Genomic DNA, 26,255 nt, shown 5'->3' with positions numbered 1-26,255 from the left:
CCTATTTGAATTATATTATTAGATTAAAAACTGATTGTGAACAGGATTTGATCCAAAAGAAAAGGCCACAAAAAGTTTTGGGCCAACAAAAACAACCAGATTATCCCCAGGTTGCCGACCAATGAGTGAGAAAATATTGAAACTGTTTAAATGGAAAGGCCAACATTTTGGAAATTAGATTATTTACAGTAAACTTTTGGATTAGAGGGTAATTAATCGTATAAGAAAAAACCTACAAAGAACTCAAGTGCCTCTACCTGGATGCAATGATTGCACGCAGAACCTCCAAGTACTTGAAACATCCATCAGCAGCGTGACTAGCCAGGGGCTGATGTGATTGCTAACTACGGCACACTTCTGAACTCACAGTACTCAGAGGATGATGATGATGATGATGATGATGATGATGATAACTTCTATTAATCAAGAACTTTATTTTTCCATGCCAGAATACATAAAAGAAGAATTCTAGGTTTGGGAAGCTGATTACAAACTCTGCAGTAGCTATTTGATTTACTTTACTGACTTCTCAAACTTTTTGATCACATGTTACCCGGCAACAGCACTGCTCAGGCAGTCAGCGCTTCCAGGTGGTGGAGCTTCGCCAAAATATAGTTCTTTATATGCATCTGTTTCTAATGTTGTTGCGTCTCATTGCACATGGTTATTTCCACTCAAGGCAAGTGTCACACCCTGTAAATAGGAATATTTGGGAGTTCTACTCCGGTCTGTGTCAGACCGGTTTATTGGACGCACAGGTAAAGAAAGGTATATACCCTTTCATTAAACTCTGGGATTGATGGCAAAGTAGGGTAACTTGTAAAATGTTGGCATATCCTTTTAAAAGCAATGTTCCTCACAGAAAGAATGGACTTGTACCGTTTTTTGGCTGGAAGACATAACTTGAATGAAAAATGCAAATGCAGAAGGATATGCAACGTATGGCTAAACCACTGGGAGTTGGCTCAAAAAGCGAGTTAGTCTCCATCAACCCTCCCCCCACCCATGACAACTGTGAGGTGGGGATTTTTTTTCTTTTTTTTTGTACCACCTCAGGTCAAATCGTGTAAAGCAACAAATGTATATTTAATTAGGGAAATAGACTTGAGATGACAAAAGAGGCAAATTGGAGAAGAAACGAATTTGAGACAAATTGATGAGGATTGATGTACAATAGCATCATAGGTTGGATTTGAAGTGGGCGTGTTCCCATTGAATTCTCAGGCCTTTTCAATCTGACCATTTGCAACATGGCATTATCGAGTGGGTGGGAAAAGAAGTTTAAAAAAATGACCATTTACCAAAACCTACACTGGTGCCATCACAGGGCTTTTTTCCAGTTCTTCTTATACAGTCTATGGTGCTAACAAGGTAAAGTCAAAGTCTCAAATGATCTGTGTATACATAACCCCAGCGAGAGAGTGTGTGTCTCTGTCGTGCACAGTTTTTAATCTGCTTGCCTCTGTTCAATGTGTGCTCACAACATATATGAAGTCCAAATATAAGTTTCTGTACAGAAGTTAGACCCTGTCTTTGGTCAGGGGCCTGATTTATGTGAGGAGGAAACCTAGCCCTGCTTAAAAAAAGCCCTCATGAAAGCACACATCCATATATTTATATATATATAGATATGTGTGCGTGTGTGCGTGCGTGCGTGCGTGCGTGCGTGCGTGCGTGCGTGCGTGCGTGCGTGCGTGCGTGCGTGCGTGTGTGTGATTGATAAGCCTTAAAGGCTATGTCCATTCTTCCCATATCTATATTCTCAAATGAATATATCTGTAACTTAAAAGCTTATTCAGTTAATTTTGATGTTTGCTTGATTCCAACAGCGATGAAGTCGGGAGGTACTCAACTGAAGCTCATCATGACCTTCCAGAACTACGGCCAGGCGCTGTTCAAACCCATGAAGTAAGTCGTTTTTCCTTTTCATCAATACATCTATTTGGTCCTTGCACTACACCATATAGGAAGTTCAGTGTTGGGTCTTTCTCTTTAAGAAAGAAACAACACCCAGTATGCAGCATTTTGCCTTGACCGTCTTCCTTTTTATTTTTTTTGGATCACACCACCAACTCTTTCTCCACACAACATCACTCTCACTTGCCTCTGAGGCCATATCAAATTGCTTTCATTTCAGCACAACCTTGATATTCGATTGAAGGCCGACATCATTCCGCCGTATCCCAGCCAAATGTTAAATAGGCATTTCGGCTCATCGAGCTTTTAGGTGACACATCACATTCTTTAGTGGCCATGTTGGAGGTCCTGTGCTCTCGAGCATCTGTGGCTCTGCTATTTTATCACTTTAATGTCACTCCATTTCAGCGATGAGACTTTCCACACAGTCCCATAGCGAAACATATAATAGCTGCACTTGTCTGCAGCACAATGTCTTGTAGTTTCAGAATAAAGGCTCCAAAATCCTTCCCCCGGTCGTTAAATATATCATATGTATGACAAGGAAATAGCTGGGACACATGTCTGAACCCTGAATACCAGAGGCGGTCATTTGTACCGGCTACAAGAGGGAACAACAATCAACATTTTTGTGACAACAAGCTGAATCCAACTCTTATAAACATCATTCTGCTGACAAACGTTGAAAGGCTAAATATTTGGATCAAGCACCCGGCAGCCTCTTTCATTTGTCACTGCTTGAGACTGCCACTGTACTGTTTCCATTCATCCTTCAATTATCTATATCCGCATCTTGTTGTTCAGGGTCACTGGGCTCTGCTGGAGACTCTCCCAGCTGTCTCCCAGTGAAAGGCAGGGACGGATACGGCACAGGTCGCACGTCCATCACAATGATTATAGTTTGCAGGAAAAAAATTGATCTGTTGAGAGTTTTAAGAAAATCATAAATTGCAATCAGCCAAGACAATTGCAGTCAGCGATTGCTGTTGTTGTTGTCATTTGTTAATTTAATTTTTCTTTTCTTTTTTGTTAAGAACAGCAGTTTTGGTGGATGCCTTTGATCCCGGGTCCCAGTTACAGGATAAGGAGGTTGAGCTAGAGGATGTTACAGATACAGATAACTCTGAAACCCAGAACATGGGATTTAATAACTTATCATATTGTGCCAACAGCATGTCAAAATGTTCATTTATTCACTGAAATATCTCAACATATACTAAATGAATTGGAACATTTATAGTTCCCAGAGGAGCGATCCTGATGATTGGATCGGATCGTGACTTTCCCTCCAGTCGCGTATCGAGTGTTATATACTGGATGGCTTATGATGAAGTCGGAAAAGGCCTTCATGTTCCCTTGAAGATGAGTTGTAATCACTTGGGTGCCTTAACTAAATCAAAATGTTAATTTAGCCATCCTTGTTCATAGTAATAACAGCCTAACCTAATATCATTTCAATAATTTTTATGTTTTCATATATCAGCTTGCTAATTTTTAAACATACTAGAAAGCAGATGAGGTATTATTTCAAGAAGTCAATTTAAAACTAGTGGGTATGTTTGTTGTCACTATATTTGTTTTGATAATTATCTGTAACGGTGGACATTACTGCAGGGAGCTTTAGGATTCAGCTGCAAAGGCCACATTCCTCTCCTCGTCCTTCCTAACTATTCCAGATGTGAATCAACAGACTGAAGTGTAACTTATTGTTATTTCCTTTTTACCGTAAAATGACCCCAGCACCCTGCATTACACCTTGCTTTGAGGATACAAGTCTGCCCAGAGGTCAAAGTGCCCCAATGCTTTGTACTGGGAAGAGTTTAATTAATTGACATATCCTTTATCTGTTCAGCATTATTTAGATTATACCTCAGAGATGTGCTCTTTGCTCCTAATCCCACCTTTATTGGTTGGATTGGCTTTAAATATCTCCTGTCTTTTGTTGCTTTGATTGTAATTTGATTGCGGGTTAATGGTTCTTTACACAGGCTGTTGTCTGGCCCCTGCGTGTCAGCATGGAGAGTGGGGTTAAGCCTCTGGATGATAGGTAGGAGGGAGGGCGGAGGAGCTATTCAGAGACTATGTAATTACTGCTTCGATCATACCGCACTAAGTCAGACCAGACGCAACTAGCCTGAAATCATCCTGACAGGCCGGGAGGAGCTGAGCTGAAAACGAGGTGAGGCGAAGGAAGTGAGAGGTGGAGAGTGTAACAGAAGAGTCTGGACAGGTGAGGAGGAAGGATTGGGGAAGCCAGGCGGTAAAGAAGAGAGACGGGGCGAGCAGACGTGGGCAGGGAGCGTTGTAAATGCACACGCTAGAGTCAGAATCCACAGATTATCTCGGTGCACTGCCTCAGATGCTGAAGCAAGGCGGTTATGCGAAATGACATTTTCCGAGAAAATCACGGGCACCGGTGTTGGATATAAATCTGCTGTTTGACAGTTGGAGTTGTCAGGATTATCAAACATCACAGAGCGGTTGTGATGTTCCATAATCCTGAAAAATGAAAAAAAAAGATTGAATGCACTTGACTTTTATAGAACCGGGCAACCCACGCCGACGCAAGTGTGCATGTGATCATTTGGACTACAGGGAAGGTCTTGACAGATTTGCACAGTCGATCTGATAAGCAAATGTTTCATGCATGCAAACATTCACACAAACACACGCAACGCGCAGCAACATTTCCTTGTTCTCAAATCTGCTCATGAGTTTCCGCATGGTTCGTCAAAGAGACACAGGTGGAAATATCAAAGACTTGGCCATGCTCTTCTGCTCTTCTGCTTAACTCTAATGCAAATGTGCACCAGGCAATGAGGCCACAAAGGTAGGCGGGCCATGTCCCGGCAACAATTGACCCTCCAACCATCCGCATATGTGGAAACCTGCTTTCTTTATCCGTTTGGTTATTGGCTCCTCTGAGTCTCTCTCAGTCTTTGTATTCTCCCTCTTGAGTCCTTGAGCTATTTTTCTTTTCCTTTTCTCCTCAGAGGGGAAGAAAACGATCAGATCAGAGTTTGTTTTTGTGTGTTGGATAAGCAAAATCCACCATAGTAGGATTTCACTGTAAACATGACAGAACATGCACTCTATTGAGACACCACAAAGCAGCCCACGGTGTTTGTCCACTATGACGTAACACCGCTGAATCATATCACTTTAGACCGTTCTTCCAGACATGTAATAAACCCAGACTTATCTAGGATAGACTCACCCGGGGCTCGTATTGCAGTATTCGTTAAGACTAGAGGCCTTGTCGGATTGGACAGGCTTTATGGGATCATAAAGCTGAGGCCTGGTCCTGTGTTGCTTAATTTCACAGATGAAAACATAATTTCACATGATGACTAAGCTCAATTATTCTCCGTCATCTTCTGCATCCTGTTGTGCCCGTGGTCAGGGTTGAAATTGCCCCCAATTATTGCATTACCATAATTTCTACCTTTAGCAAACATTTCTTTCTGTGAATGTTTATTTACTGAGGACACGTGAATTATTGCCATTTTTTTCCCCTCACAAATATGTATTTGAACATAATATTTGTCACATCAGCCTTAGGAGAAAAAAGCTTATGCAATAACTCAAATACCAAAAGTGGATTACTTTAGTACAGGATCATGATTTGCTCCGTTTACCCATAAAACCAGAGGCTGGAAATGGCATCAAATTTGAGTTCACTTAAATCCAGGTAAAAACTAAAAATTAATTGGACAGAAACTGGCATGAGATGTTCTTGGATAGAAGCTGGGTGGTTTGTGTTTGCAACTGATTTTGCAGGATGCATACACACCGATGTGTCGGTAAATGACAGTTAATGTAGTTTTGATCAAACTCTGAGTTTAATTCTTTAAAGGGCAAAATAACCATATTTTGTAACTTCAGAAGATCTACTTGAAAAAAACCCAAACAAACCAGAAGTTACAAAGGAAAAAATGTCTTTTAATGTTCTCCAATAACCCTGTAGAGTTTAAATAAGTATTTTACTGACTGCCCTTTAAAGGGTTTGAGACTCCTCCAACTTCAGATTTCCTGCAAGTCTCACCAGTCTGACGTGGGTGGCATTTCCAGTTGAAAGGGCCCAAAGGGAACATCATTGACGTGGATCGCACCATAATTTCTTTTTATTTGGAGGCAATAATGTAAAAAAACAGATGACTAAGTCATGTTTTGTTTCATGTGAGAGTTGGACTCTGTCAGGGCTGACCTTTGTCTGGGATTCTCATAACTTTTAACAGTTTTTTTTAACAGTGAAGGCCCAGTTAAAGGCACAGGGGGAGGAGGGGGAATGTGTGGTCCTGCTGCCATCACTGAGGCCCCGTTTACACGGAGCAAAAACGGAGGCGTTTTCATGCGTTTTGGCCGTTAGTTTACACGAAAACAGAGCTCAAAGTCACCAAAAACGATCATTTCTGAAAACTCCGGCCAAAGTGGAGATTTCTCTGTTTTCACGTTTGCGTCTAAACAGAGGAAAACGGAGATTTTGGCTTCAGAACGTCACATTATGCAACAGAAACGTCACCAGCGTCATGTGTGCGACCTGTGTTTACAATTAGTTTGGCCACCGTTAATATTTTCTTGCATTTTACTTGTTTTATATTCTAAAGTCACACTTAAAAGTAACTCCACTTCTCTGTCACTCCAAACGAAAGACTCTCGTTCCGTCTTGGAAGTAAAGCCTGAATTATGGTCCCGCGTTAAATCAACGCAGAGCCTACGGCGTAGGGTACGCAGCGATGCGTGCCGTACGGTGTGCGTCGCCGCGTACCCTACGCCGTAGGCTCTGCGTTGGTGTAACGCGGAACCATAAATCAGACCCCGTCCACACGTAGCCGGGTATCTGCTAAACCGAAGATATTTTCCTACGTTTGGACCTGTCATCCACATGAAACGCTGGATACAAATTATTTTATAAACGGAGGGGGGGAAATATTCGGTTTTAAAAATACCCGGCTACGTGTGGACGGGGTCTCAGCCTTAACTGGAAGTTACACGTGTCATTTATTGATGTTTTTTCCAGGATTCCGATTGACTAGCATGACGTTAACAGCGTATTTATGCGGATCCGTGTAAACGAAGAGATTTTGAAAACTATCTCGTGTAAACGATGGAATTTTTCAAAACATAGAGGGGGAAATATCCGTTTTTGTAAATACCCGGCTACGTGTAAACGTGGCCTGAGACACAACATTCAGCTCTCGCTGGAGCAGTTCGCACCCGAGTGTAAAGTGGTGGGGATGTGATACGGCACCTCCAAACTGAGACTATGGAAAAGGGTGGGATAACCACTCTGGGTTGGGGTTCAGGTGCTGAAGTAGGACATTCACAGACAGATCGGACTCTTATTTTACTGGTTGATCTTTGTTCCGACCCTCTCCTCTCTGCTGCTACTGACCAAAGGAACGAGTCTCCAGGTACAAGCAGCTGAATTAAGCTTCCTCTGCAGGGTGGCCGGACTTTCCCTCAGAGGCAGGACCCGGAGCAGAGTCGCTGCTCTCGTCCACATGGAAAACAGACGGTTGAGGTGGTTCTGGCATCTGTTAAGGGTACTTCCTGGATACCTCCTCGGGTTGGGGTTTCAGGCATGTCCAACTGGTAGGAGGCCCGGGGGCACCGCGTGCCTGCAGGCTTGTGATCGCCTCAGTATTCACCCATAAGGACTTGAAGAGGTGGCGGAGTAGAGGAAGGGTTGGGCCTCCCAGCTCTGGCTGCTGTCCGTGTAACTCAGATACTGTAAGCAGCAGATAACAGATGGATGTATAATCTGTATATTTGCTGCTAAAAGCATTTCTTTACACTTTAACCCACATGTGAGGCTATTTCCACAAAGAAATAGTGAAAAAAACTTCAACAGCCTTGATGAATTAATGACAGGATTTCATACTAATACAAAGGCTGTAGTTTCTGTTTTACCACCAGCTCTATCTAGAAACATTTTCATCAAAAATGAACATTTTTAATTGTTAATCCACCTTTTTCTAACCGTGGCACATTATTTTTTCCTTTTACTTCTTGTACAACATGTTTAGCCAGAGTTTGTGTGACCCCCGGCAGTGACAGGGGCCCCCGTAAAGTAAAGCAAACATTTTACTCAAAGGGAAACTTGTCTTGCTACAGTCTTGCGGCATTACATAAAACACAGAAACATCATAAAATAAAAATGGGGACACGTTAGTCTTTGAATAACATAGAGACTTGCCTAAAAGAAACACATAAAGAGATGTTTAACTACTCTTAAAGACTTAAAAGAAACCCCATAAAGTCAAGGAGATGTGTAACGATAAAGCAAGCTCTAAAGACTGCAGAAGACGTGTATTACTGCGTCCTCTATGTTAAAACTGAGCTTTAGCATAAGAGTTCAGCAATTTAATGGAAAAAGTGGCAGCTTGGAGTGGTTTGTTATGCACTTCAAGCAATTTCATATTCAGAGAAGGGCCGAGTCTGAGAGTCTGCAGTGATTTGTTTGTACCAAAACAGTCTGCTTGTTTAGACTCCATTTGGTTTCAGACTGTCATCACTTGGTCACTTAACCATACTGTAACTCCACATCAAATGATGCTGTCTGGGACTGCCTGGTAAAAAAACAAAAAAAAAAAATCAAAAATCATCCAATAGTAACTCACTCACGCAACTTAAGTCGTCCCTGAATGTAAAACCTCTGCACACATTACCAGTGTGTCTTCTCCGGTAGTGAAGGTTGTCTACTTGCACACGTAAGTGCTTGTACGAGGACAACTGAGTGGTGATCAGGGTTTGGATGTCCAGTGGCTCATGGTTAATCACCTGCAGGGATTTAAAGACGGCCTTTTTATCATATCTGTACTGAGACGGTTGATGTCACACCATTAGATGTAGGTTTCCTGCCCAGTGAGTAAGTAAGTAAGTAAGTAAGTAAGTAAGTAAGTAAGTAAGTAAGTAAGTAAGTAAGTAAGTAAGTAAGTAAGTAAGTAAGTAAGTAAGTAAGTAAGCTTTATTTGTACAGCGCCCTTCACAGAGCATGATCACAGAGCGCTTCACAGTTACCACAAAAACAAAACACAGCATGAGGCTCCTTTTAAGAAATGAGACTCATTAGCGCCACCCTTCACCACGATGGCCGTCGGGGGTAATGCAGCCAACAGCGAAGCCGGCACGGGAGAACGGGGAGAACGTGCACGCAGCGTCATGTGACGTCACATCCGCAGGACAGCGCGGGAAATTCCGGTCACAATTGCAGCACATTTTGCAGCACACAGCCTGTTCAAGGCAACGGAGAGATACACTAGAGGGCTCATTCTTTTGGGTTTGGAACGCTTCATCTGACATTATTACTAGAAAACTTAAAACGTATATGAATTATTTTCATAAATCCTGCCTCCATCCTGCCTCATGCTCCTTTAAGTTTAAAAGGCCAAGACAACACATTGACAATCATAACAGCCCCAAGACAATTAGGCAAAAGCCTGCACAAATAAATAGGTCTTAAGTTGCCTTTTGAAGGAGTCAACAGACTCCATCGAACGCAGGGAGAGCGGAAGATCGTTCCAAAGCCTGGGAGCAACGGCCTGGAAGGATCGGTGTCCTCTGGTCCGGAAGCGAGTATGAGGAACCATCAGCAGATTCTGATCCACAGACCTCAGAGCCCGAGCTGGGGTGTAGGGCTGGATCAGATCGCTGATGTAAGGTGGAGCCTGACCATGCAACGCTCTGAAAGTTAAAACCAGAATTTTAAAATTGATCCTAGAGGAAACTGGCAGCCAATGAAGAGCTTTAAGAATATGGTTTATGTGTGTCCTCCTATTAGAGCGGGTCAGAATTCTTGCTGCAGGCGAGACAGCTCCTTCTTGTTTAGACATGAAAACAAACTATTACAATAGTCCAAACGCGAAGACACAAATGCATGAAACGAATGCATTGAGAAAGGCCCAAATCACAGTATCAGACATCGCCAATTACATCTGCTCTGGTCAGACGGTGAAAATGTGTACAGGCTGGAGCTGAGCTGGCAGCCCACAGTGGAAGAAAAATAAATACATGAATGAAAATTACCCTGAAAGCAGTGCAGTCCCTTTGGGAGGAGCCCGTCAGCAGCACCACACTTTGTACCTTCAAGAGCTTAAGCTTCAAATTCAAATAAAACTATACATGTCACTGTTATATTGCAAAAGATAACGTGACACGTAACTCAAGTCGGAGTTGACGTGACTCCATTTATTTCAAACCCAATAACATGAATGAATGAAAAACCCACTGACTGCCTTAAACCGGAACGGGCAGTGTCGTAAAACCGAAACAGTTCTTAAAGTGACAGAACCTGTTTAGTGTGTGTCTGTGAACCACCAGACATAACATTTCCCCCCCCTTCACACAACCTAGGTGTGATACTCAGTCTCAAAGTCCCCCAGGTGTCTAGGCCTGGTGCGAGCCCGAGCTGGGCGCCCCTCGGGTGCAGCAGCAATGTCCGGTGGCCGCTCTTCGACTGCGGCCTGTGCTTGGACAGCTGGGGCGGCTGCCACATCAAGCCGTGTAGCCGGTGGGGCTGTAACGGCCGGTACACCCAGTCCGGACCCAAGTGGGACCTGCACCTTACGCAGGCGGTTAGCATGCCAGCGAGTGCCATCGGCTAACCTGAATGAAGCTGGGCCAAGCCGTTTGGTAACTTGGACGGGGTCTGACCAGAACGACTGGAGCTTGTCGCCACGATGAGGTCGTCGGATCCTGACCCAATCCGAGACAGCGATGGCAGGTGGTCTAACCCGTCGGGTCCTGTCGAAGCGGTCCTTCATCTGGCGTTGACGGGTAGTGACTGCGGCTTGAACCGGGTGAACTGGAACCTCAGCCAGTGTGGGGCGGAGCCTATCCAGTGGCAGCTGGAGCTCCCGTCCCAGCATGAGGGAGGCTGGGGAAACTCCTGTGGTGGCGTGTCGAGTGGCCCGATAGTGCAGCAGCGTCTGTAGGAGACTGGTGGTGAGTGTGCACCCTTGTGCCAAATGAGCCCTGATCCCGTTTTTCAACGTTTGATTTAAACGTTCCACCCCCCCGTTCGCCGCCGGGTTGTAGAACGCCGTGCGGATGTGGCGAATCCCTTTCCCCGCCAGGTATGAGGACAGTTCATGGGAGACCATTTGAGGTCCATTGTCAGTCGTGATCCTCCTGGGCAAACCCCAACGCGCGAACAGAGACTCCAGAATGTCGATGAGCACCTTGGCCGTGACGGAGCCCGCGGGTGCCACCTCCGGCCACTTGGAGTGGAGGTCGTAAACCACGACGAGGAACCTCTGGTGATGTGGCACCCCATGCAGCTCACCACAGATGTCAAGCTGCAGGTGCTCCCAGGGCTGTGATGGCCAGTCCAACGGCTGCATGGGCGGGGGCGGGGCCGGGGCCCTGGTCTTGCCGCTAAGAAGGCAAGCAGTGCAGTCCCTGACCAGGGCCTCTATTTCCCTGTCGATGCCTGGCCACCACACGACATCACGGCACCTCTGTTTGAGCCTGACTATGCCCAGGTGACCCTCGTGCGCCATTGCAAGGACACGCGCCCGGAGGTCACCAGGGACCACAGTGCAGAGCCCACGGGCGACACAGGTGTCGTTCCAGCATGACAACTCCTCCCTGACCCTGTGATAGGGAAGCAGCTCGTCGGGTACCCTCCCAGGCCAGCCTTCCCTGACGTAGGTCGAGAGTGTGGACAGGATGGGGTCGTCCGCGGAGGCGTCCCGAAGCTCCTGCAGCGACACTGTCTCGTGGAGGGGTGAGTGGAGGAGCTGGATGAGGTCCTGTTCGGCCTGGTCCCGTTCGGGGGCCAAAGGTTGGGCTGTGGGCGGGCTAGGGATTGCACGTGACAGCAGGTCAGCCACCACGTTGTCGCGGCCTGGTGTGAACTGCAGGCGAAAGTTGTACTGCTGCAGTCGGTCAGCCCAACGATGGAGGCGGAGCGGTTTGTGGCCAGTGCCTGACGTTGCCAGGAGGGTAGTGAGGGCCTGGTGGTCAGTCCTCAGTGTGAATGTACGCCCGTAAAGGTACATATGCCAGCGCTCACAAGCCCAGAGGCACGCTAAGGCCTCCCGCTCCCCCACCGAGTACCTCTGTTCCGTGGGACTGAGAGCCCGCGAGGCGAAGGCAATCGGTCTCTCGACGCCCCCCTGCAGCTGGGACATCACAGCGCCGATGGCGAGGGCGGAGGCGTCGCACGTGACGAAGGTGGGGCTGACCAGGTCGAAGTGGGCCAGGACCGGTGCAGAGGTGAGCTGGGACTTCAGTAGGCGCACGGCGTCGGAACATGCCGGTGTCCAGACCCAGGGCTCGTCCTGCTTCAGCAGTTTACGCAGTGGCGCAGTCGTGGCAGAGTACTGTGGCAGGAAACGGAGGTAATACGCCGTCATGCCCAGGAAAGAGGCTACCTGAGCGGCTGAGGTCGGCTCCGGGACACGGTGGATGGCCTCTGTGTTGGAGTGGAGTGGGTACGTGCCACCCGCTGAGAGGCGGAACCCGACAAAGTCAATGGCTGGGGCGGTGAAGACACACTTCTCGCCATTGAGTGTGAGGTGATGTTTGGCCACTGCACTGAACACCCTGTGCAGGCGCTCATCGTGTTCCTCGACCGTGGCCCCGTGAACCACAATGTCATCCAGGTAGACGGCCACCCCCGGTATACCTGCGAAAACGGAGGCCATAATCTTCTGGAAGCAGCTGGGGGCGGAGCTTAGCCCAAACGCCATGCGTTTGTAGCGGAACACCCCTCTGTGGGTGATGAAAGCGGTGAGGTTGCGGCTCTCAGGGTGTAATGGCACCTGGAGGTAACCCTGGCGGAGGTCCAGTTTAGAAAAAACGATGGACCCGTGGAACTGGGCGGTGAGCTCCTCTGTGGTTGGCAGGGGGTATTTGTCGGGGATGATGGCCTTGTTCACCGCTCGAAGGTCCACGCAGAGTCGCAGCCCCCCAGACTTCTTCCTGGCCACCACCAAGTTGGAGATCCAGGGTGACGCGTTCACCTGCTCGATGATGTCGTCATCCAGCATACCTTGAAGCTGAGCAGAGATGTCATCACGGAGGGCCAGGGGAGAACGACGGAGGGGCTGTATGACAGGCGTCACAGTCGGGTCCAACAGGGGCTGGTGGGCGAAACCCACGAGGCAACCCACCCCGCTGAACAGCGCAGGCCACTGTTGCTGCCAGGGGATGACAACGGCGTTAATCTCCGAGCCGGTGGTGTCCAGCAGGGTGAAACCGAGGCTGGTGAAGAGGTCGAGGCCCAGGAGGTTGGCCCCGTGGCGTGCAACATTAAACCTAAAGACTGGCAGTGTCTTATCCCCGTATTTTACGGGCAGCTGGAGGGAACCCACGATGTCAATTTGGGAGTTGGCGTAACCACGCAGGGTGGTGGTGGCCGGTCCAAGTGGCTCGCAGGGGAAAAACTGTGTGACAGTCGCCAGGTTCAGGAGAGACACTGTGGCCCCTGTGTCCAGGAGGAGGGGCAGAGTGACATCTCCAACCATTAACGAGCACGTTTTGAACGGTGCTCGTGCTGAGCTCACGTTGTGGATGACTGTGGTGTTAGTGGGTGGCTGAGAGGCTCGAGCTGGGGCAGACCTGCAGACTTTGTGGAAGTGGTTTAATTTCCCGCAGTTGGAGCAGGTTTTACCACGGGCAGGGCAGTTCTGGGCTCTTGAGTTGTGTGCAGAAGAGCCACAGTTACCACACTGCTGATGGTACTGATCGCGGGGCCGAGCGGCCAGCAGGATGTTCTCCTCCCCGCTGTCAGTGCTCACATGAAGGAGGGGCGTGTGTGAGGTGAGCGCGCCCGCTGCCTGTGTCTGTGAGGGCGGGGGAGTAGAGAAGCTGGCCGCGCACTCCAGCGCAGATTCAACCTGAACCGCGAGGTTTATTGCTGCTGATAAAGTCAGATCATCATTTTCCCGCTGTCAGTGCTCACATGAAGGAGGGGCGTGTGTGAGGTGAGCGCGCCCGCTGCCTGTGTCTGTGAGGGCGGGGGAGTAGAGAAGCTGGCCGCGCACTCCAGCGCAGATTCAACCTGAACCGCGAGGTTTATTGCTGCTGATAAAGTCAGATCATCATTTTCCAGCAGCAGTCTTTCTCTGATTTTGTTGCAGCTTGTGTGCAAAATCAGTTGGTCTCTGACCATTTCGTCCCGCAGTCTTCCAAACTTGCAGGAATCAGCCAAACCCCGCAAGTCCGCCACGTACTGAGCCACTGTTTCTCCCGGCCTTTGATGTCGCCGCCGGAACAGGACCCGGCGCAGCAGAGCGCTCTGTGGAGCCGCAAAATGTCCTTTCAGTAACTCCACGGCCAGGGAGTATGACGGTGCGTCGCCGAGTGTTCCGAACACCCGCTGTCCCTCAGTTCCCAAACAGTGCAGCAGCAGTGCACGTTTCCTCCCGACGGACACGTCCGTCAAGCCGGCAGCCAGGATGTACGTCTCGAACGCGGAGATCCAGCGGTGCCACGGGACCGGTGGTTCGCCCGGGAGGGCCAGGAACGGAGCGGGTGGTGGTAGGGAACAAGCTTCAGCCATCTCTCGTCGCCAATGTTATATTGCAAAAGATAACGTGACACGTAACTCAAGTCGGAGTTGACGTGACTCCATTTATTTCAAACCCAATAACATGAATGAATGAAAAACCCACTGACTGCCTTAAACCGGAACGGGCAGTGTCGTAAAACCGAAACAGTTCTTAAAGTGACAGAACCTGTTTAGTGTGTGTCTGTGAACCACCAGACATAACAGTCACATATGTTTTTGCCATCAGAAGTCTCCACGTACCTTTCATTTCCCGTGAAAAATATATGCAGGTAATACGATAAAGACCACAGGGGACGTTTGTTTCAAACACCTGTGCCTGCAGAAACAGCCCTGTGCTGTACGGTGTGTTTGGGCCCCAGCTGTAATGCAGTACATTATAGTACGTTGACCCTTGGATGTATCAGATGAGTAAAAACAGTATTCTTCTTCCTATCATCATGCTTTTGTGCTATTTGAATGTCAGAGGCATGATTGTAATATTTGCAGTGACATTAGTCCTAGAGTACGCCAAGCCTATTAGATGATGAGCACAAATGATGAAGAAAGGGAGGTGTGGGAAGGACTGATGACTGATATAATGATGGTCTTCCGTTCCTTCTTGCTCCAGCTTAATTTTGCTGCTTGTCAATCAGTCAGCTGTTAGCCCAGCGGCGTGCAATTCAATTTGAGCTGATATCTAGAACAGATACCAGCTCTTTCCGCTGCCCCTCCTCACCGCACGAGCCGTGTCTGCGCTGAGTCGGGCGCTTGAGTAATTTTTGATTGACACGTTGAGGAGGAAACAGACAGTCACCTCTTTGGAGCCACAACATATCGACAGTGACACAAACAACAGCCTGGAGGAAATCTCTGCACTAAATGTGAAAAATGAAAGAGAAATTGGCAGCGCATGTAGGGTGAAAGGAAAAGATTGAAAGAGTGTCGTTTGAAGATGGTGAGGGCATGTCTGAAATAAAAATCCTGATTATCCTTACTTAAAGCTGCCCAGATTTGTCATCCAGCCATGCAAAAGACTGAACACTTACAAATGGATAAAAGAAATGGAGCAGTTCAGCGATTGTTCTTGTTTGTATCCGGACTGTAAAACAAATGTAACGCGTGTCTTGAATGAGCTCAGTTGCTGCCCCCACTATATATGCATATATATATATATTTAGTTGGTCTGGCATGTGTGTATGGCAGTATGTGATTCTTATCTTTTTTTACTGTGCAACACGGGCCTCCCGTGCCAATGCCATGACTTTGTTTTGGGAAACAAAGAGATGAACCACCTCAGGACATGTTATTCAGGGCACAGATTCATGTGTGCAGCTCTGTTTGGAAATAGAGGAAGTTTGTCGTGGCACAGCCACAACTCTGGAGCCGGCGGGTGGAAAGTAGCGTGGCAACCCTTGAAATGCTTGCCAGCTTCTCTGGAAATGGTGCCAAAGAGACATTGGTGTTTGCAGTAAATCTTGACTATAAGCATTTCAACACTGAAAGAAAAAAATGTACTGAATAAATACAGTACATAATTGGATAAATATCTGCTCAAGTATGCACATCCATCCATCCATCTCTCTCTCTCTCTCTCTCTCTCTCTCTCTCTCTCTCTCTCTCTCTCTCTCTCTCTCTCTCTCTCTCTCTCTCTCTCTCTCTCTCTCTCTCTCTCTCTCTCTCTCTCTCTCTCTCTCTCTCTATATATATATATATATATATATATATATATATATATATATATATATATATATAATAATCTGAAATCAGTGGAAAACAATTGGCATGAGTTCATTATAGCAATGTCCTTGTTATCAAATATATTTTTCTATATGATCAGAAAGCAAGTCTACAGAAACTACGAATATAATGCACATGACTGTTGAGGGAAACTCGCAATTTCTCCTAAATGCACCCACTGACTTTGTTGGACTGTACCTTGAGTTCTGTTTGGTCGCTGAATAATTAATCTGAAATTATAGCCACTGTGAGAAGTGTGATTTAGCAGCACTTAAGGCTTTTCGCCGCTCTCAGCCTAATGTTTCCCCCCCTGTTATAATTGTTTCACCAGGGTATTTCTGTGCGCTCTGCACATTTTGCTGAAGTAGAGATTAAGATTGTTGGAGGAGCAGAAAATGAGAGCGCAAGTGCTCGATTTAAGAAGTACTCGTGCCAGCAGATTAAGTAAAACGCAGTGACCATATGTGTTGTTGGTGGATTTTGCACTAGCTGAACATATTTCCTGTACTGCGCCAAAGTGAAACATGTGATCATCTAGAGCCCACAGGCTTAGTTATCTGACCCCCTTACTGATTTCCCTGCAGGGACCCTGACAAGTGCTGCTTCAGGGTCACACAGAGGAATATGTTGTCATAAGTTAAGAGGAAGAGGAAAACTGATGATACCTGAAACTGTATACCCAGTTGGTACATCTATGCACATCTGATAAATTAAGAAGACTATGGTGTAAATGTAACTATGGTCTCAGACGAAGCTGGTGTATTTCATTTAAAAATGTGCTGCCCTTTTAAATTAACTTGAATACTGGTAGAAGCACAAATGAAATGATAAATATTGGATGAAGCAGTACTGCAGCGCTGCACACTGTTGCTGCAAATCATCACTTAGAACCCAGAAAATAGGCTGTAGACAATTTTCTTAAGTGATATTTTTCTTTTAATGCACAAATGTTATGCTTTCAAGTGTGTAGCAGTTTAAGGTGGTTCATAAGAATTGCAAGATGAACCCAATTGATTCATGCAACCTGCAAGTTTTACGTGTCTGATTGAGAAGTTTAATGACGAGGAAAGATATACTTTTTTTCCAGTTTATATAAACGCTTTATGTGGTTCTTTAGGGCCACAGCTGCCGGCGGGGGGTCGGGTGGCATAATCAAAGGGATCCCAACAGGGGTTCAGTCCAATTTATTTAACACATACACATATTCCCCAAAAACCTCTCCATATGCAAATTCATTCAAAACATATTTTCAAGATTCGTTGATAATTCATTTGTCCATTTCTATTATATGTGTGTATTGTGTATCATGTATGTTCATTTAGTTGTGTGTCTGATTTGGTGTTTTTGAGGCAACAAACAAAAGTCTAGGACAACCGATACCCTAGGACCAGCCCTGGTTTGACAGTATATTAACCAAGTACAGACGGCTGTAAAATACCCTGAAGAAGAACCCTGGAGAGTGAAGCTGACCCATTCCGATATTTATCTCTAAATATGTGGCAGACGCTGTCACAGGTAATGATCTAGTGGACAATAAGCAGGTTGGATTTGTGGTGTGCTGCACAAAAGGGAGTCATGCTATGACCACTCAGTAACGAAAGCTTATGCAACTAATCTACAGTCTAGTGGTGTTGAGCGAAGCGGCTCATGGCCTTCTGCAATAATCTGTTAATGTACTGCTGGCATTCTGCCACCTACAGTAATCACCCATCGTGATTTATGTCCACTGTAGATATTAGTAAGCCGGCTATGTTTGCATCTGTTAGATAATCTAAAATAGAGTGGCACTTTTAATTATTATGGATGATTAGCATAGCTGTTAAGTTGTTTGTTTTTTTTAAATATTTTTATCCCGATATTTTCCCAATTATATCACCCAGTGCTCCTACCTAAGTGACAGTCCTGGGCATTGCCGTCCTCTACCAGCTGTTAAGTTTGACGTGTCTGTTTGACGTGTTCATTCCCTCTTTTTCTTAAAAAGGAAGCTGCACATCAGCATCCATTTTTCACGCGACTGCATCACGCTGCCACTGGAGCTAAAATCACACTGTGAAGGTCTAAGCATGCACGCTCATGTGTGACTGTAACCGCATTCATGCCAGACCCATTACTTTGGACATGCCCCTCAATGTCACAGTAGTCATGCTAAAGCTGCCTTGGAGACGAGGAGTAGGAGGACGGGGAGGAAGTGGACATATTTGCTTTTACTACGCAGTTCCTATAGTTTCGTTACTTGAGATCACTCTTTTGTTTTCTCTTCCATCATTAGTACCTTAGGTCTTGGTTGACTATGCTATGATGTCCAGAATGAGCTAGTTTAATTGCTGTAAATGTATCACTTTGTACCATAAAGTGATACGCAGTTGACAAAAGTTATTTTGTGATTTTTGCCACTAGTAGAGATAGTAGGAACGGAAGATAGAAATATTGGGACAAAACTTCTTAAAATTAATCAAATATTCCTTCAAGTGACATTAAAACTGATCTTTTATTATGAAAAAACAAATTGGTGCAGTTTTCAACTGTTTTTCAAAAGGGTATTAGCTAGTTTACAAAAATACAATTTACTGGCTTGCTAGGTAGTGTATGAGAAATTTGTGTGTTTGTAACTCAAAATTAAAAACCAAAGATCAACTACATCCACCTTAAGTCTAATATATGCTTCTCTGTCGAATCGAAGGTGTTGGGACGCAGAACCTCTCTGTCAATGCAAACCCCCCTCCGGAGACCACTGTGCTGCCCAACATGTTGCGTTGACCGCAAAAAAACTTGATCTTTTTTCAATTTCCTTCCGCTACTTCTTCCTCATCGTTTACAGGTCAGGTGGAATGATAGTTTGCTGCGACGTTTGTAAAACCAACTGATGCCCAACATTTTTTTGTTCAAACTTGCGAGAAATATACTTTATTTCGGCCGTTGTTGTGTCTGAGATAACTACAGGAAGTAAACTAAAGGAAACTCGACAGTGTTGTGGAAAATAACTTACATTGTCCCCTAGCAGTTGGTGGTGTAATTACAGCAGGACGCAAACAATAAGGCAGATGTATAAACACCTGTGAAGGTGTTGGGGCTGTGCGTATCCTACGTGCGTCTCTGCTACGCAGAAGCATAAATTAGGCTTTATACCAGATATTCTTGCCTGGTCCAGCTTTGGGACCTACCATCACTCCTTAACGACAAGCCTCGACCCAAATTGTGGGGAAAAATATCAAGTTCTCAAATTTATTCAATGAAAAAGGTGGTGCAGTTTAAACACAGATGCTACAGAATTAACAGTGCCTTCATGCCCAAATGCAAAATGAACGGAAAAGTAGTTCCAAAAAGACTAAAGAATATGTAGCTTTACCTTTAACTGAAGTAAATCCCCGCAGCCCACTAAAAGCATGTGTGTGACCCACTTTTGGGGTTCCAACCCACCCGTTGAAAATCACTGCTTTATACTGACTTAACTGGATGTAGTAGTTGTTCAGACAGACTGTCTTCAATCGTTCTGGTTTCATGAGCTGCAGGTCTGGTTTATACTGAAATAGGTTTGTTTTTTCCTCAACTACCGTATATGCAACTCTATATAAGTTCAAGTTACAAATTTCCATTTTTTTACCATAAATTTTGATGAATCCCCAGAAATTCCTTTGGAAAGTTTCCAACTTTGAAAATCCCTGTTATTTGGCAACCTTTCATGCGTGTCTAGCACATGTGCACCTCCATGATACAGTTGTGGTGAATAACACGCGGCTCTTGTTCAGGAACAGGAATGTCTTGACGATATAATCAGTCATCTCCCCCCTTCAGGTAAATGTTATCTTCTCTAATGTTGCGCTGAAGGAACGATAACACAGAGTTGCAGCCAGCAGAAATGACAGGCCAGCATCCAATCTACATATCAAAGCCTCGTCCAAATTCCTCTCCCATCTGTGTGCATGCAATTCTGTGTGTGTGTGTGTGTGTGTGTGTGTGTGTGTGTGTGTGTGTGTGTGTGTGTGTGTGTGTGTGTGTGTGTGTGTGTGTGTTTATGCACTTGACAGAGCTGCCCATGCTCACACACCCCTGAGCATTTTAATATGCTGCCATTTCTTCGCAGTCTCAGGGGCAGGTTATTCACAGTCTGTCACAATCACAGTTCACTCCTGACAAACTCATTGTTTCTTAGAAAATTATATGAAGAGCCTTAATTAATCACCTATAAACATTTCATGAAACCAGATCAAGCACTACCTTTCAGAGGGAATACGGGCTTTGAAGCCATCTGTCATCTTGTCATTTCGCTTTGAAGATGCTGCCACTTAAAGGTGGGCTCTACTTTGTCTCTGTCTGGACACCGTACACCTCAGCAGCTGACGTGACAATAGCCGCAGACATCGATTCATCCGGATTGAGCCTGGCGCTCCACATTGGCATCCCCGCGGAGGACCAGATCCCAAAAAGCTGAGGCACAGAGGATCTTTCATGACTGGAAATGAGCTTTCAATATCTTCCCAGAGTGACTAAACAAAGAGGGAGGATGACAGTGTTGTGTGTGTTCAAAACGCCAGCACTTCTATGATCACAAAGAAGATAAAAATGAACTTCAAAGCTCGAATGCGTCTACATGTGGGCCCACACCATGATCTCACTGTTTTTTACCAGTCAATGGAAACTGCATTACATTTTTTTTATTTGTTTTACGTTCGCAGAATACCAGATCCGAGTAAACCAGGAGCTGTAAACAGAAGTCATACTGACTCACAGCAAACCCATTTACTGGACAGAGTTTTGGAAAACTGTCATATTGCGAAGTTAGTACTTTTGGCTGCTGCATAAGACAAAATAAATCTAACTTCAACTCCTTTAACTTGAGCCAAGAATCATTTACTCTCTGAGCTGTATACACCATTTTAGAAGGAATTACTGAGTCCGACCATCAGCCCCCACTGCAGTTTGTTTTACTTGGCTGCCAGTTATAATATGTCAACATTCGTCTCTGTATGCTATTCAAAGCTTGAAATTCTGCATTGATTTCAGCTGTCGAGCAGGATACTTTTTTGACTTAGCAAGAAACAGCTCCATCCTCCTTATGAAGCTTTTTCACCTGTCTTGATTCGGTCATTTGAGCCTGAATAAATCTGTGCATCCTGCCAGAGTGGGAGGTTACCATCATAAAAGTGTTTAATACAGTGATTATCCATCAAATTATATCGTGCCATTACAAATTATTGATGGAAAATAAGACTAAAAGATATTTTTGAATGCTTAGGTGTTGGAAAGTAGGAGGTGTAGCAGAGAGAGTGAATGTGGTTGAAATTTCACGAGAAATGCATTGAGGTGTTGTATTTGTTGCCTGGCAACAACATCATACCGCATTGATACTTCTTCACAGACACTCCTTTAAAGTAAAATGTCTGGGATTACACCATCTGTTTATAAAAAGCACTGCAGATCCTTCTCTTTTTGTGGTACCGCTCCGTCTGTGGTCGCTCTCTGTCCGTGTTCTCCAAAACTCAGTCCAACATGCGACGTTGGAGTCCAGAATATGTTCCTGCAGCAGGAAGCTGCTCCCACATGTCAACAACTTATGCTGAAGAAGTCAAAACTAACATGAGTGATTCAGACCATCGCTGAAAAAAATGTAGTTTTTGAACGTGAGATAATTCCCACCTTCTCTGTTTTACTGCCACGGAGCCGGTGAGACCGTTTTTTCACAGAAGTGAGAAAAACTCTTGAATAGTGATTTGGAGCCCTGCTCTGGTTTTCAGGAACGCTCGGAGTTTCCTCTGTGATCTTACTACTTTTTCTTCTTTGCCTTTCCTTTCACCATTAAAGCCCCCTGTCTCTTCACGTTGTCCCGACGGCAGAAACTGATACTTTTATAAGTTGTCGTTAGCGTGAGGAAAAACACCTCTGGGGGATCATTAGACTGTAATGAAGCAAGAGGTAAAATACCATGTTCACCCGTCGCTTTTCAGCACTCCTGATTGTCAGGTTTAATTATAGCACTGCAAGGTATTTGGCTGTCTTTCTTTCTATCATTTTCTTTTTCTTTTTTTTGTACTTCTTTTATCTAATTTCTTCAGCCCGCCGAGGCCGGTTTTAGGGGGGGGCAGGGGTGGGCTGCGCCCACCCAAACGTGCGTCCTGCCCACCCAATCAAAGTTATGGGGATCCTTTATTTTTTTGTAATTTTATTTTTTTATATATATATAAAAAAATATCACAAAATATCTGTACCGTTTCTGATTGGGTTGGCACTGCGCATCATTTTTAGACACAACAATGAACGCATACCGCAAAAGTTGTGTCTCGGCGGAGGGACCCGACGTCCCAGCAAAATTAGCACAACAGAGAAGCTCAGAACAGTACACACTGAAGGCTGATTTATGATTCCGCGTTACACCAATGCAGAGCGGGCGCGTCGCCGCGTGCCCCGAGACGCCTCTCTCCATCCCGGCGAGGGGCGGAGAGCGCCGGTGCGGGTGGCGGTGCTGCGGTCCGTGCAGGCTCTGGAGCCACCAGCGTGCCGCGGGACCTTTTAAATCGACGCAGAGCCTACGCCGTTGGCTACGATTGATTGATGAAAAAAATAAAATATAAAATAAATGCCGCCTCAACAGGCCACAAGCCAGTGTCCTGTTTGTGCCGGTGTTCTGCCATTTTTTGTAGCTCTACCTTCGTAGAGCTACAATTTTACTGTGTTTTACTCCCTAGCCCACTTCCTTTCCCCCCAAGTGGTCCTTGCCTCTTGCCAGGTCGTCATTGTAAATAAGAATGTGTTATTAATGACATGCCTGGTTAAATAAAGGCGAATGACTGAATCAAATAAAGCGATAGAATTGTTTTTTTCTCTCTTTATCGTATAATGTTCACAAAATGTAATACAATTCATGTCATGGGTAGTGTATTTTGAAGGATCAAATGCTCAACATCCCATATTATCCATTTTGCATCGTACAAGAAATGATTGGCGTGGCAATTAAACTTTGAAAATCGACTGTGTGCATGCGCAGAACCACAAAATAGCATTTCTCGGCAGGTAGCAAGGATTGGCAGAACACCGGTCCCAAGCCCGGGTAAATGCAGAGGGTAGTGTCAGGAAGGGCAATTGGGTTAGCATACTGTGGAGAAGATAGATGAACTGATATGATGATAGCATAGTTTTCTATACATTTCGGGGGTTTGACCCCCCAAAATTTTTTGCAGCACGCCCACCCTGCATTTCAGTCTGCCCACCTTAGTGGGCCTCGCTAAATCCGGCCCTGCAGCCCGCCACCTCTCTGTTTCAGCAGACGGACGCTCACTGTAATCAGGCTTTCTCCGCTCTTCTGCAAAGTCGCCCTCTGAGGGAGGTGCTCGGGATCGCAGCGCTACGAGTATGTGTTTTGACACGTAATTAGCGAACAGCAAAGAGGCCACCAAGGTCAAAGTGGGAAAGAGGTTGTGTGAACCACATCTGTCCGCGCCCTGCCTATGTTACAGATGCAGATTAAACATCTGGTCCACCGCGGCCGCGTGCACGAGCCTGATTAAAGTAGAAACTTGTGCCTCCACTGTTCAGTGATTACGGATCCACCCTCACACCCCCCGTCGATCCGAACCAGTATTTGAAGGAAGCGAAGGAGTCAAAACAAGACGGGTAACCATCATCTGATGGAGAGATTTAACAAGGAAGAAAAAAAAAACACCAAACATCCAAGTCTGAACATGAGCTGCTCACACATGAAGCAGGACGAAGACGGGTTTATATGCACTCTGCCGTGCAATTCAATGACTCAGACAGTGGGTGAGCGTAATTCAGACGTTGTGACAGCATGTAATTTCTTTCAGTTTGAATGTGTTGATGAAGCAGCACAAAAACATCTCCAGACTGGTTTGCTCATCATATGCTGCTGCACTCCAGATAGACTAACGCTCTGTGCAGGAGTTTGTATTCTTGCCTGCTAAAAAAAGAAGAAGTAAAAAGAAGATAAAAATCTACTGTTTCTTTTGTGCTATTTTTGGTCGATGGAGCCTTATCATCTTAATTGCTGCTAATGTGATAAATGAGAACAAAACACCCAAAAAAAGAAGAAGAAAAAAAAAGGGAGATCTTATCTTGTGGCTAATATGCGAGCATATCTTTGTCCACATTTAGAAGCCTTGAAAAGTCATTAACTTTAACTTTGGAATAACCTTTCCTTCACCTGTAGCCTGGTATTTTCAGAACAAAATGCACAGCTTGTCTAGATGAAGAGTTAATTTCTGTTTTTCAAGAGTATTTATAAAGTAGTGGATTATAAGATGCAGCTGTACTCTGAGTGGGTCATATCTCCTCATCTTTTACGTGTTTCCTGGTGAAAATGTGTTTGTAGCGAATGAAAGGACCTTTTGGAATATTCAACCAGAGAAGATAAAACGCAAACTCTTAAGACTGGAGCTCTACACGGGCTGGACCGCCCAATGAAACGTCGATATCCACTCACCTTTTAGCTTTATATTTGGAAGAAATAACTGGCTTTTTAGCTGTTAAATGGTGCAACTGTGATTTCACAGCTTGTTATTGCCTGTGTTGATGCTCTGCTGGCTGTGTAGAGTAGGTTTTTAAACCAAAGTCTAACATTGCTGCACATTATGAAGCTCTACATTAATCAGTGAACTCTTTCCCATTATTATTGGTTATCTTAACAAATTTAAATGTTGAATAGATAGAATCCTACATTAAAATAAAACCATCATCGGCGTAGACTATAGAAAAGTTTGCTTCAGCTACAAGCTAAAGAAAAATAACACTAAGTTTATTTGAATGTTGGAAATGTTTTGTCCCTTTACCATCTCCCCCGTCCTGCAGATTATTAACGTCAGTGGGGTGTGGATAAGGAAAGGATAAAGAAAAAACCCATATGGTTGGGCTCACCAAAGGATTATGGTTTGTTGTTGGTTGCAAGAGAAAAAAAAAAAGCGAGAGGGAGGAAAAGTGACTTCAGCATTGTTAGACCCTGTGAGGAGAAAGCAGCTTGGCAAAATGGCACGGATTAGCGTGCTGCGAGAGTGCGTGCCTCCCTACCAACTGTGATGCTGTGTGCTCAGTCAACTCAGCTGTGGGGAGGAGGCGTGGGGGTGCGTCAGCAGGGAGGGTGGGAGGGCATTTATCGTGTTTGCACAGCGCTTGCTCAAATATGAGCTTTGGAGTCTCAGTTCCTGTCCAAGCACGAGCCGAACTTCTGAGGGGACGGGGCCCGACTCATCATTCAGAGTAACGAGCCGTTAAAATTGTAGCCCGGAGTCGGATGCTGGGCAGCGCTTTCACCTTTAATCCCACACGTCCTCTCCCAGTTCACTGTCCTCAGACAACTCAAGCAGGCAAACTGCTTAAAACACACAGCGTTCCTGACTCAAAACACTCCCTTTTGCTTAAATAGATTAGCCCCACTCGTGATTTATCAGTCAAAAAAGAGGCTTCCATATCTGCTTCACACAAGGAAGTGCCTGTGTAACGACGTACATCAGGAAACATAAGAGTTTGCTTAAGCTCTTACTCAGTGCTCACTGCTTTATTCATCTGTGCGGTTATGCAAAAGTCTCGGTTGAGTTCAACACACCTTTAAAAAAGAGTGTAGCCTATGTTAAATATGCAAATATACACAGATCCTCTTTTTTGGTTTGAATTTTTAATTCCCTGTATTAAATGTGAATGCATCTGTCATGCTCTGCATATCATTAGTTACCGTTGCTCTCATCGTTTCAGGGCAGCTTCTTTTTTCTTTCTCAAAGGAGAACAGAAATTGGCCTGTTGCATGTAGATTTACTGCTTGCTTTTCTTTTTGGAAACTCTGTAGCAGCACAGATGGAGCTCAGCGGCAGTTTGTATCTCTATATTGCCAGTTGGCTGCTGCACTTCTCTCCCTCTTAACTCTCTAAGTCTTTACTGATACTGGTATGTATTTGATCACATGCCTTCTGATGTTTTTCTGTTTGCAATTTGGGGAAAAAACTTTGTCCTCTAAAGAATTTGTTCACTCCTCTGGCCCATATGCACAATTTCTCCTCCATTCTGCATTCCTCCAGAGGATCCAGTGGAAGACACAGAGGACAAAACCCATAGCCCTCCGTCTGTTCGAGATGTTTTCAGAGACTTTTCAAAACTTTTAGGAAGG

General features: G+C 45.3%; 1 protein-coding gene across 1 annotated transcript in view; it reads left to right on the top strand.

Moving 5' to 3' along the window:
- Positions 1-26,255, top strand: part of fam20cb (FAM20C golgi associated secretory pathway kinase b) — a 69,892-nt gene that overhangs the window by 7,268 nt on the left and 36,369 nt on the right. Inside the window, exon 3 of the mRNA XM_061707832.1 lies at positions 1,830-1,908. Within this exon, the coding sequence (XP_061563816.1) occupies positions 1,830-1,908 (79 nt within the window). The remainder of the gene's footprint in view (positions 1-1,829; positions 1,909-26,255) is intronic.

This window comes from Cololabis saira, chromosome 19 (assembly GCF_033807715.1).
Source record: "Cololabis saira isolate AMF1-May2022 chromosome 19, fColSai1.1, whole genome shotgun sequence".
Lineage (NCBI taxonomy): Eukaryota > Metazoa > Chordata > Actinopteri > Beloniformes > Belonidae > Cololabis > Cololabis saira.
The sequence above is the reverse complement of the archived record's forward strand: the minus strand, read 5'-3'. Positions and strand labels throughout refer to the sequence as shown.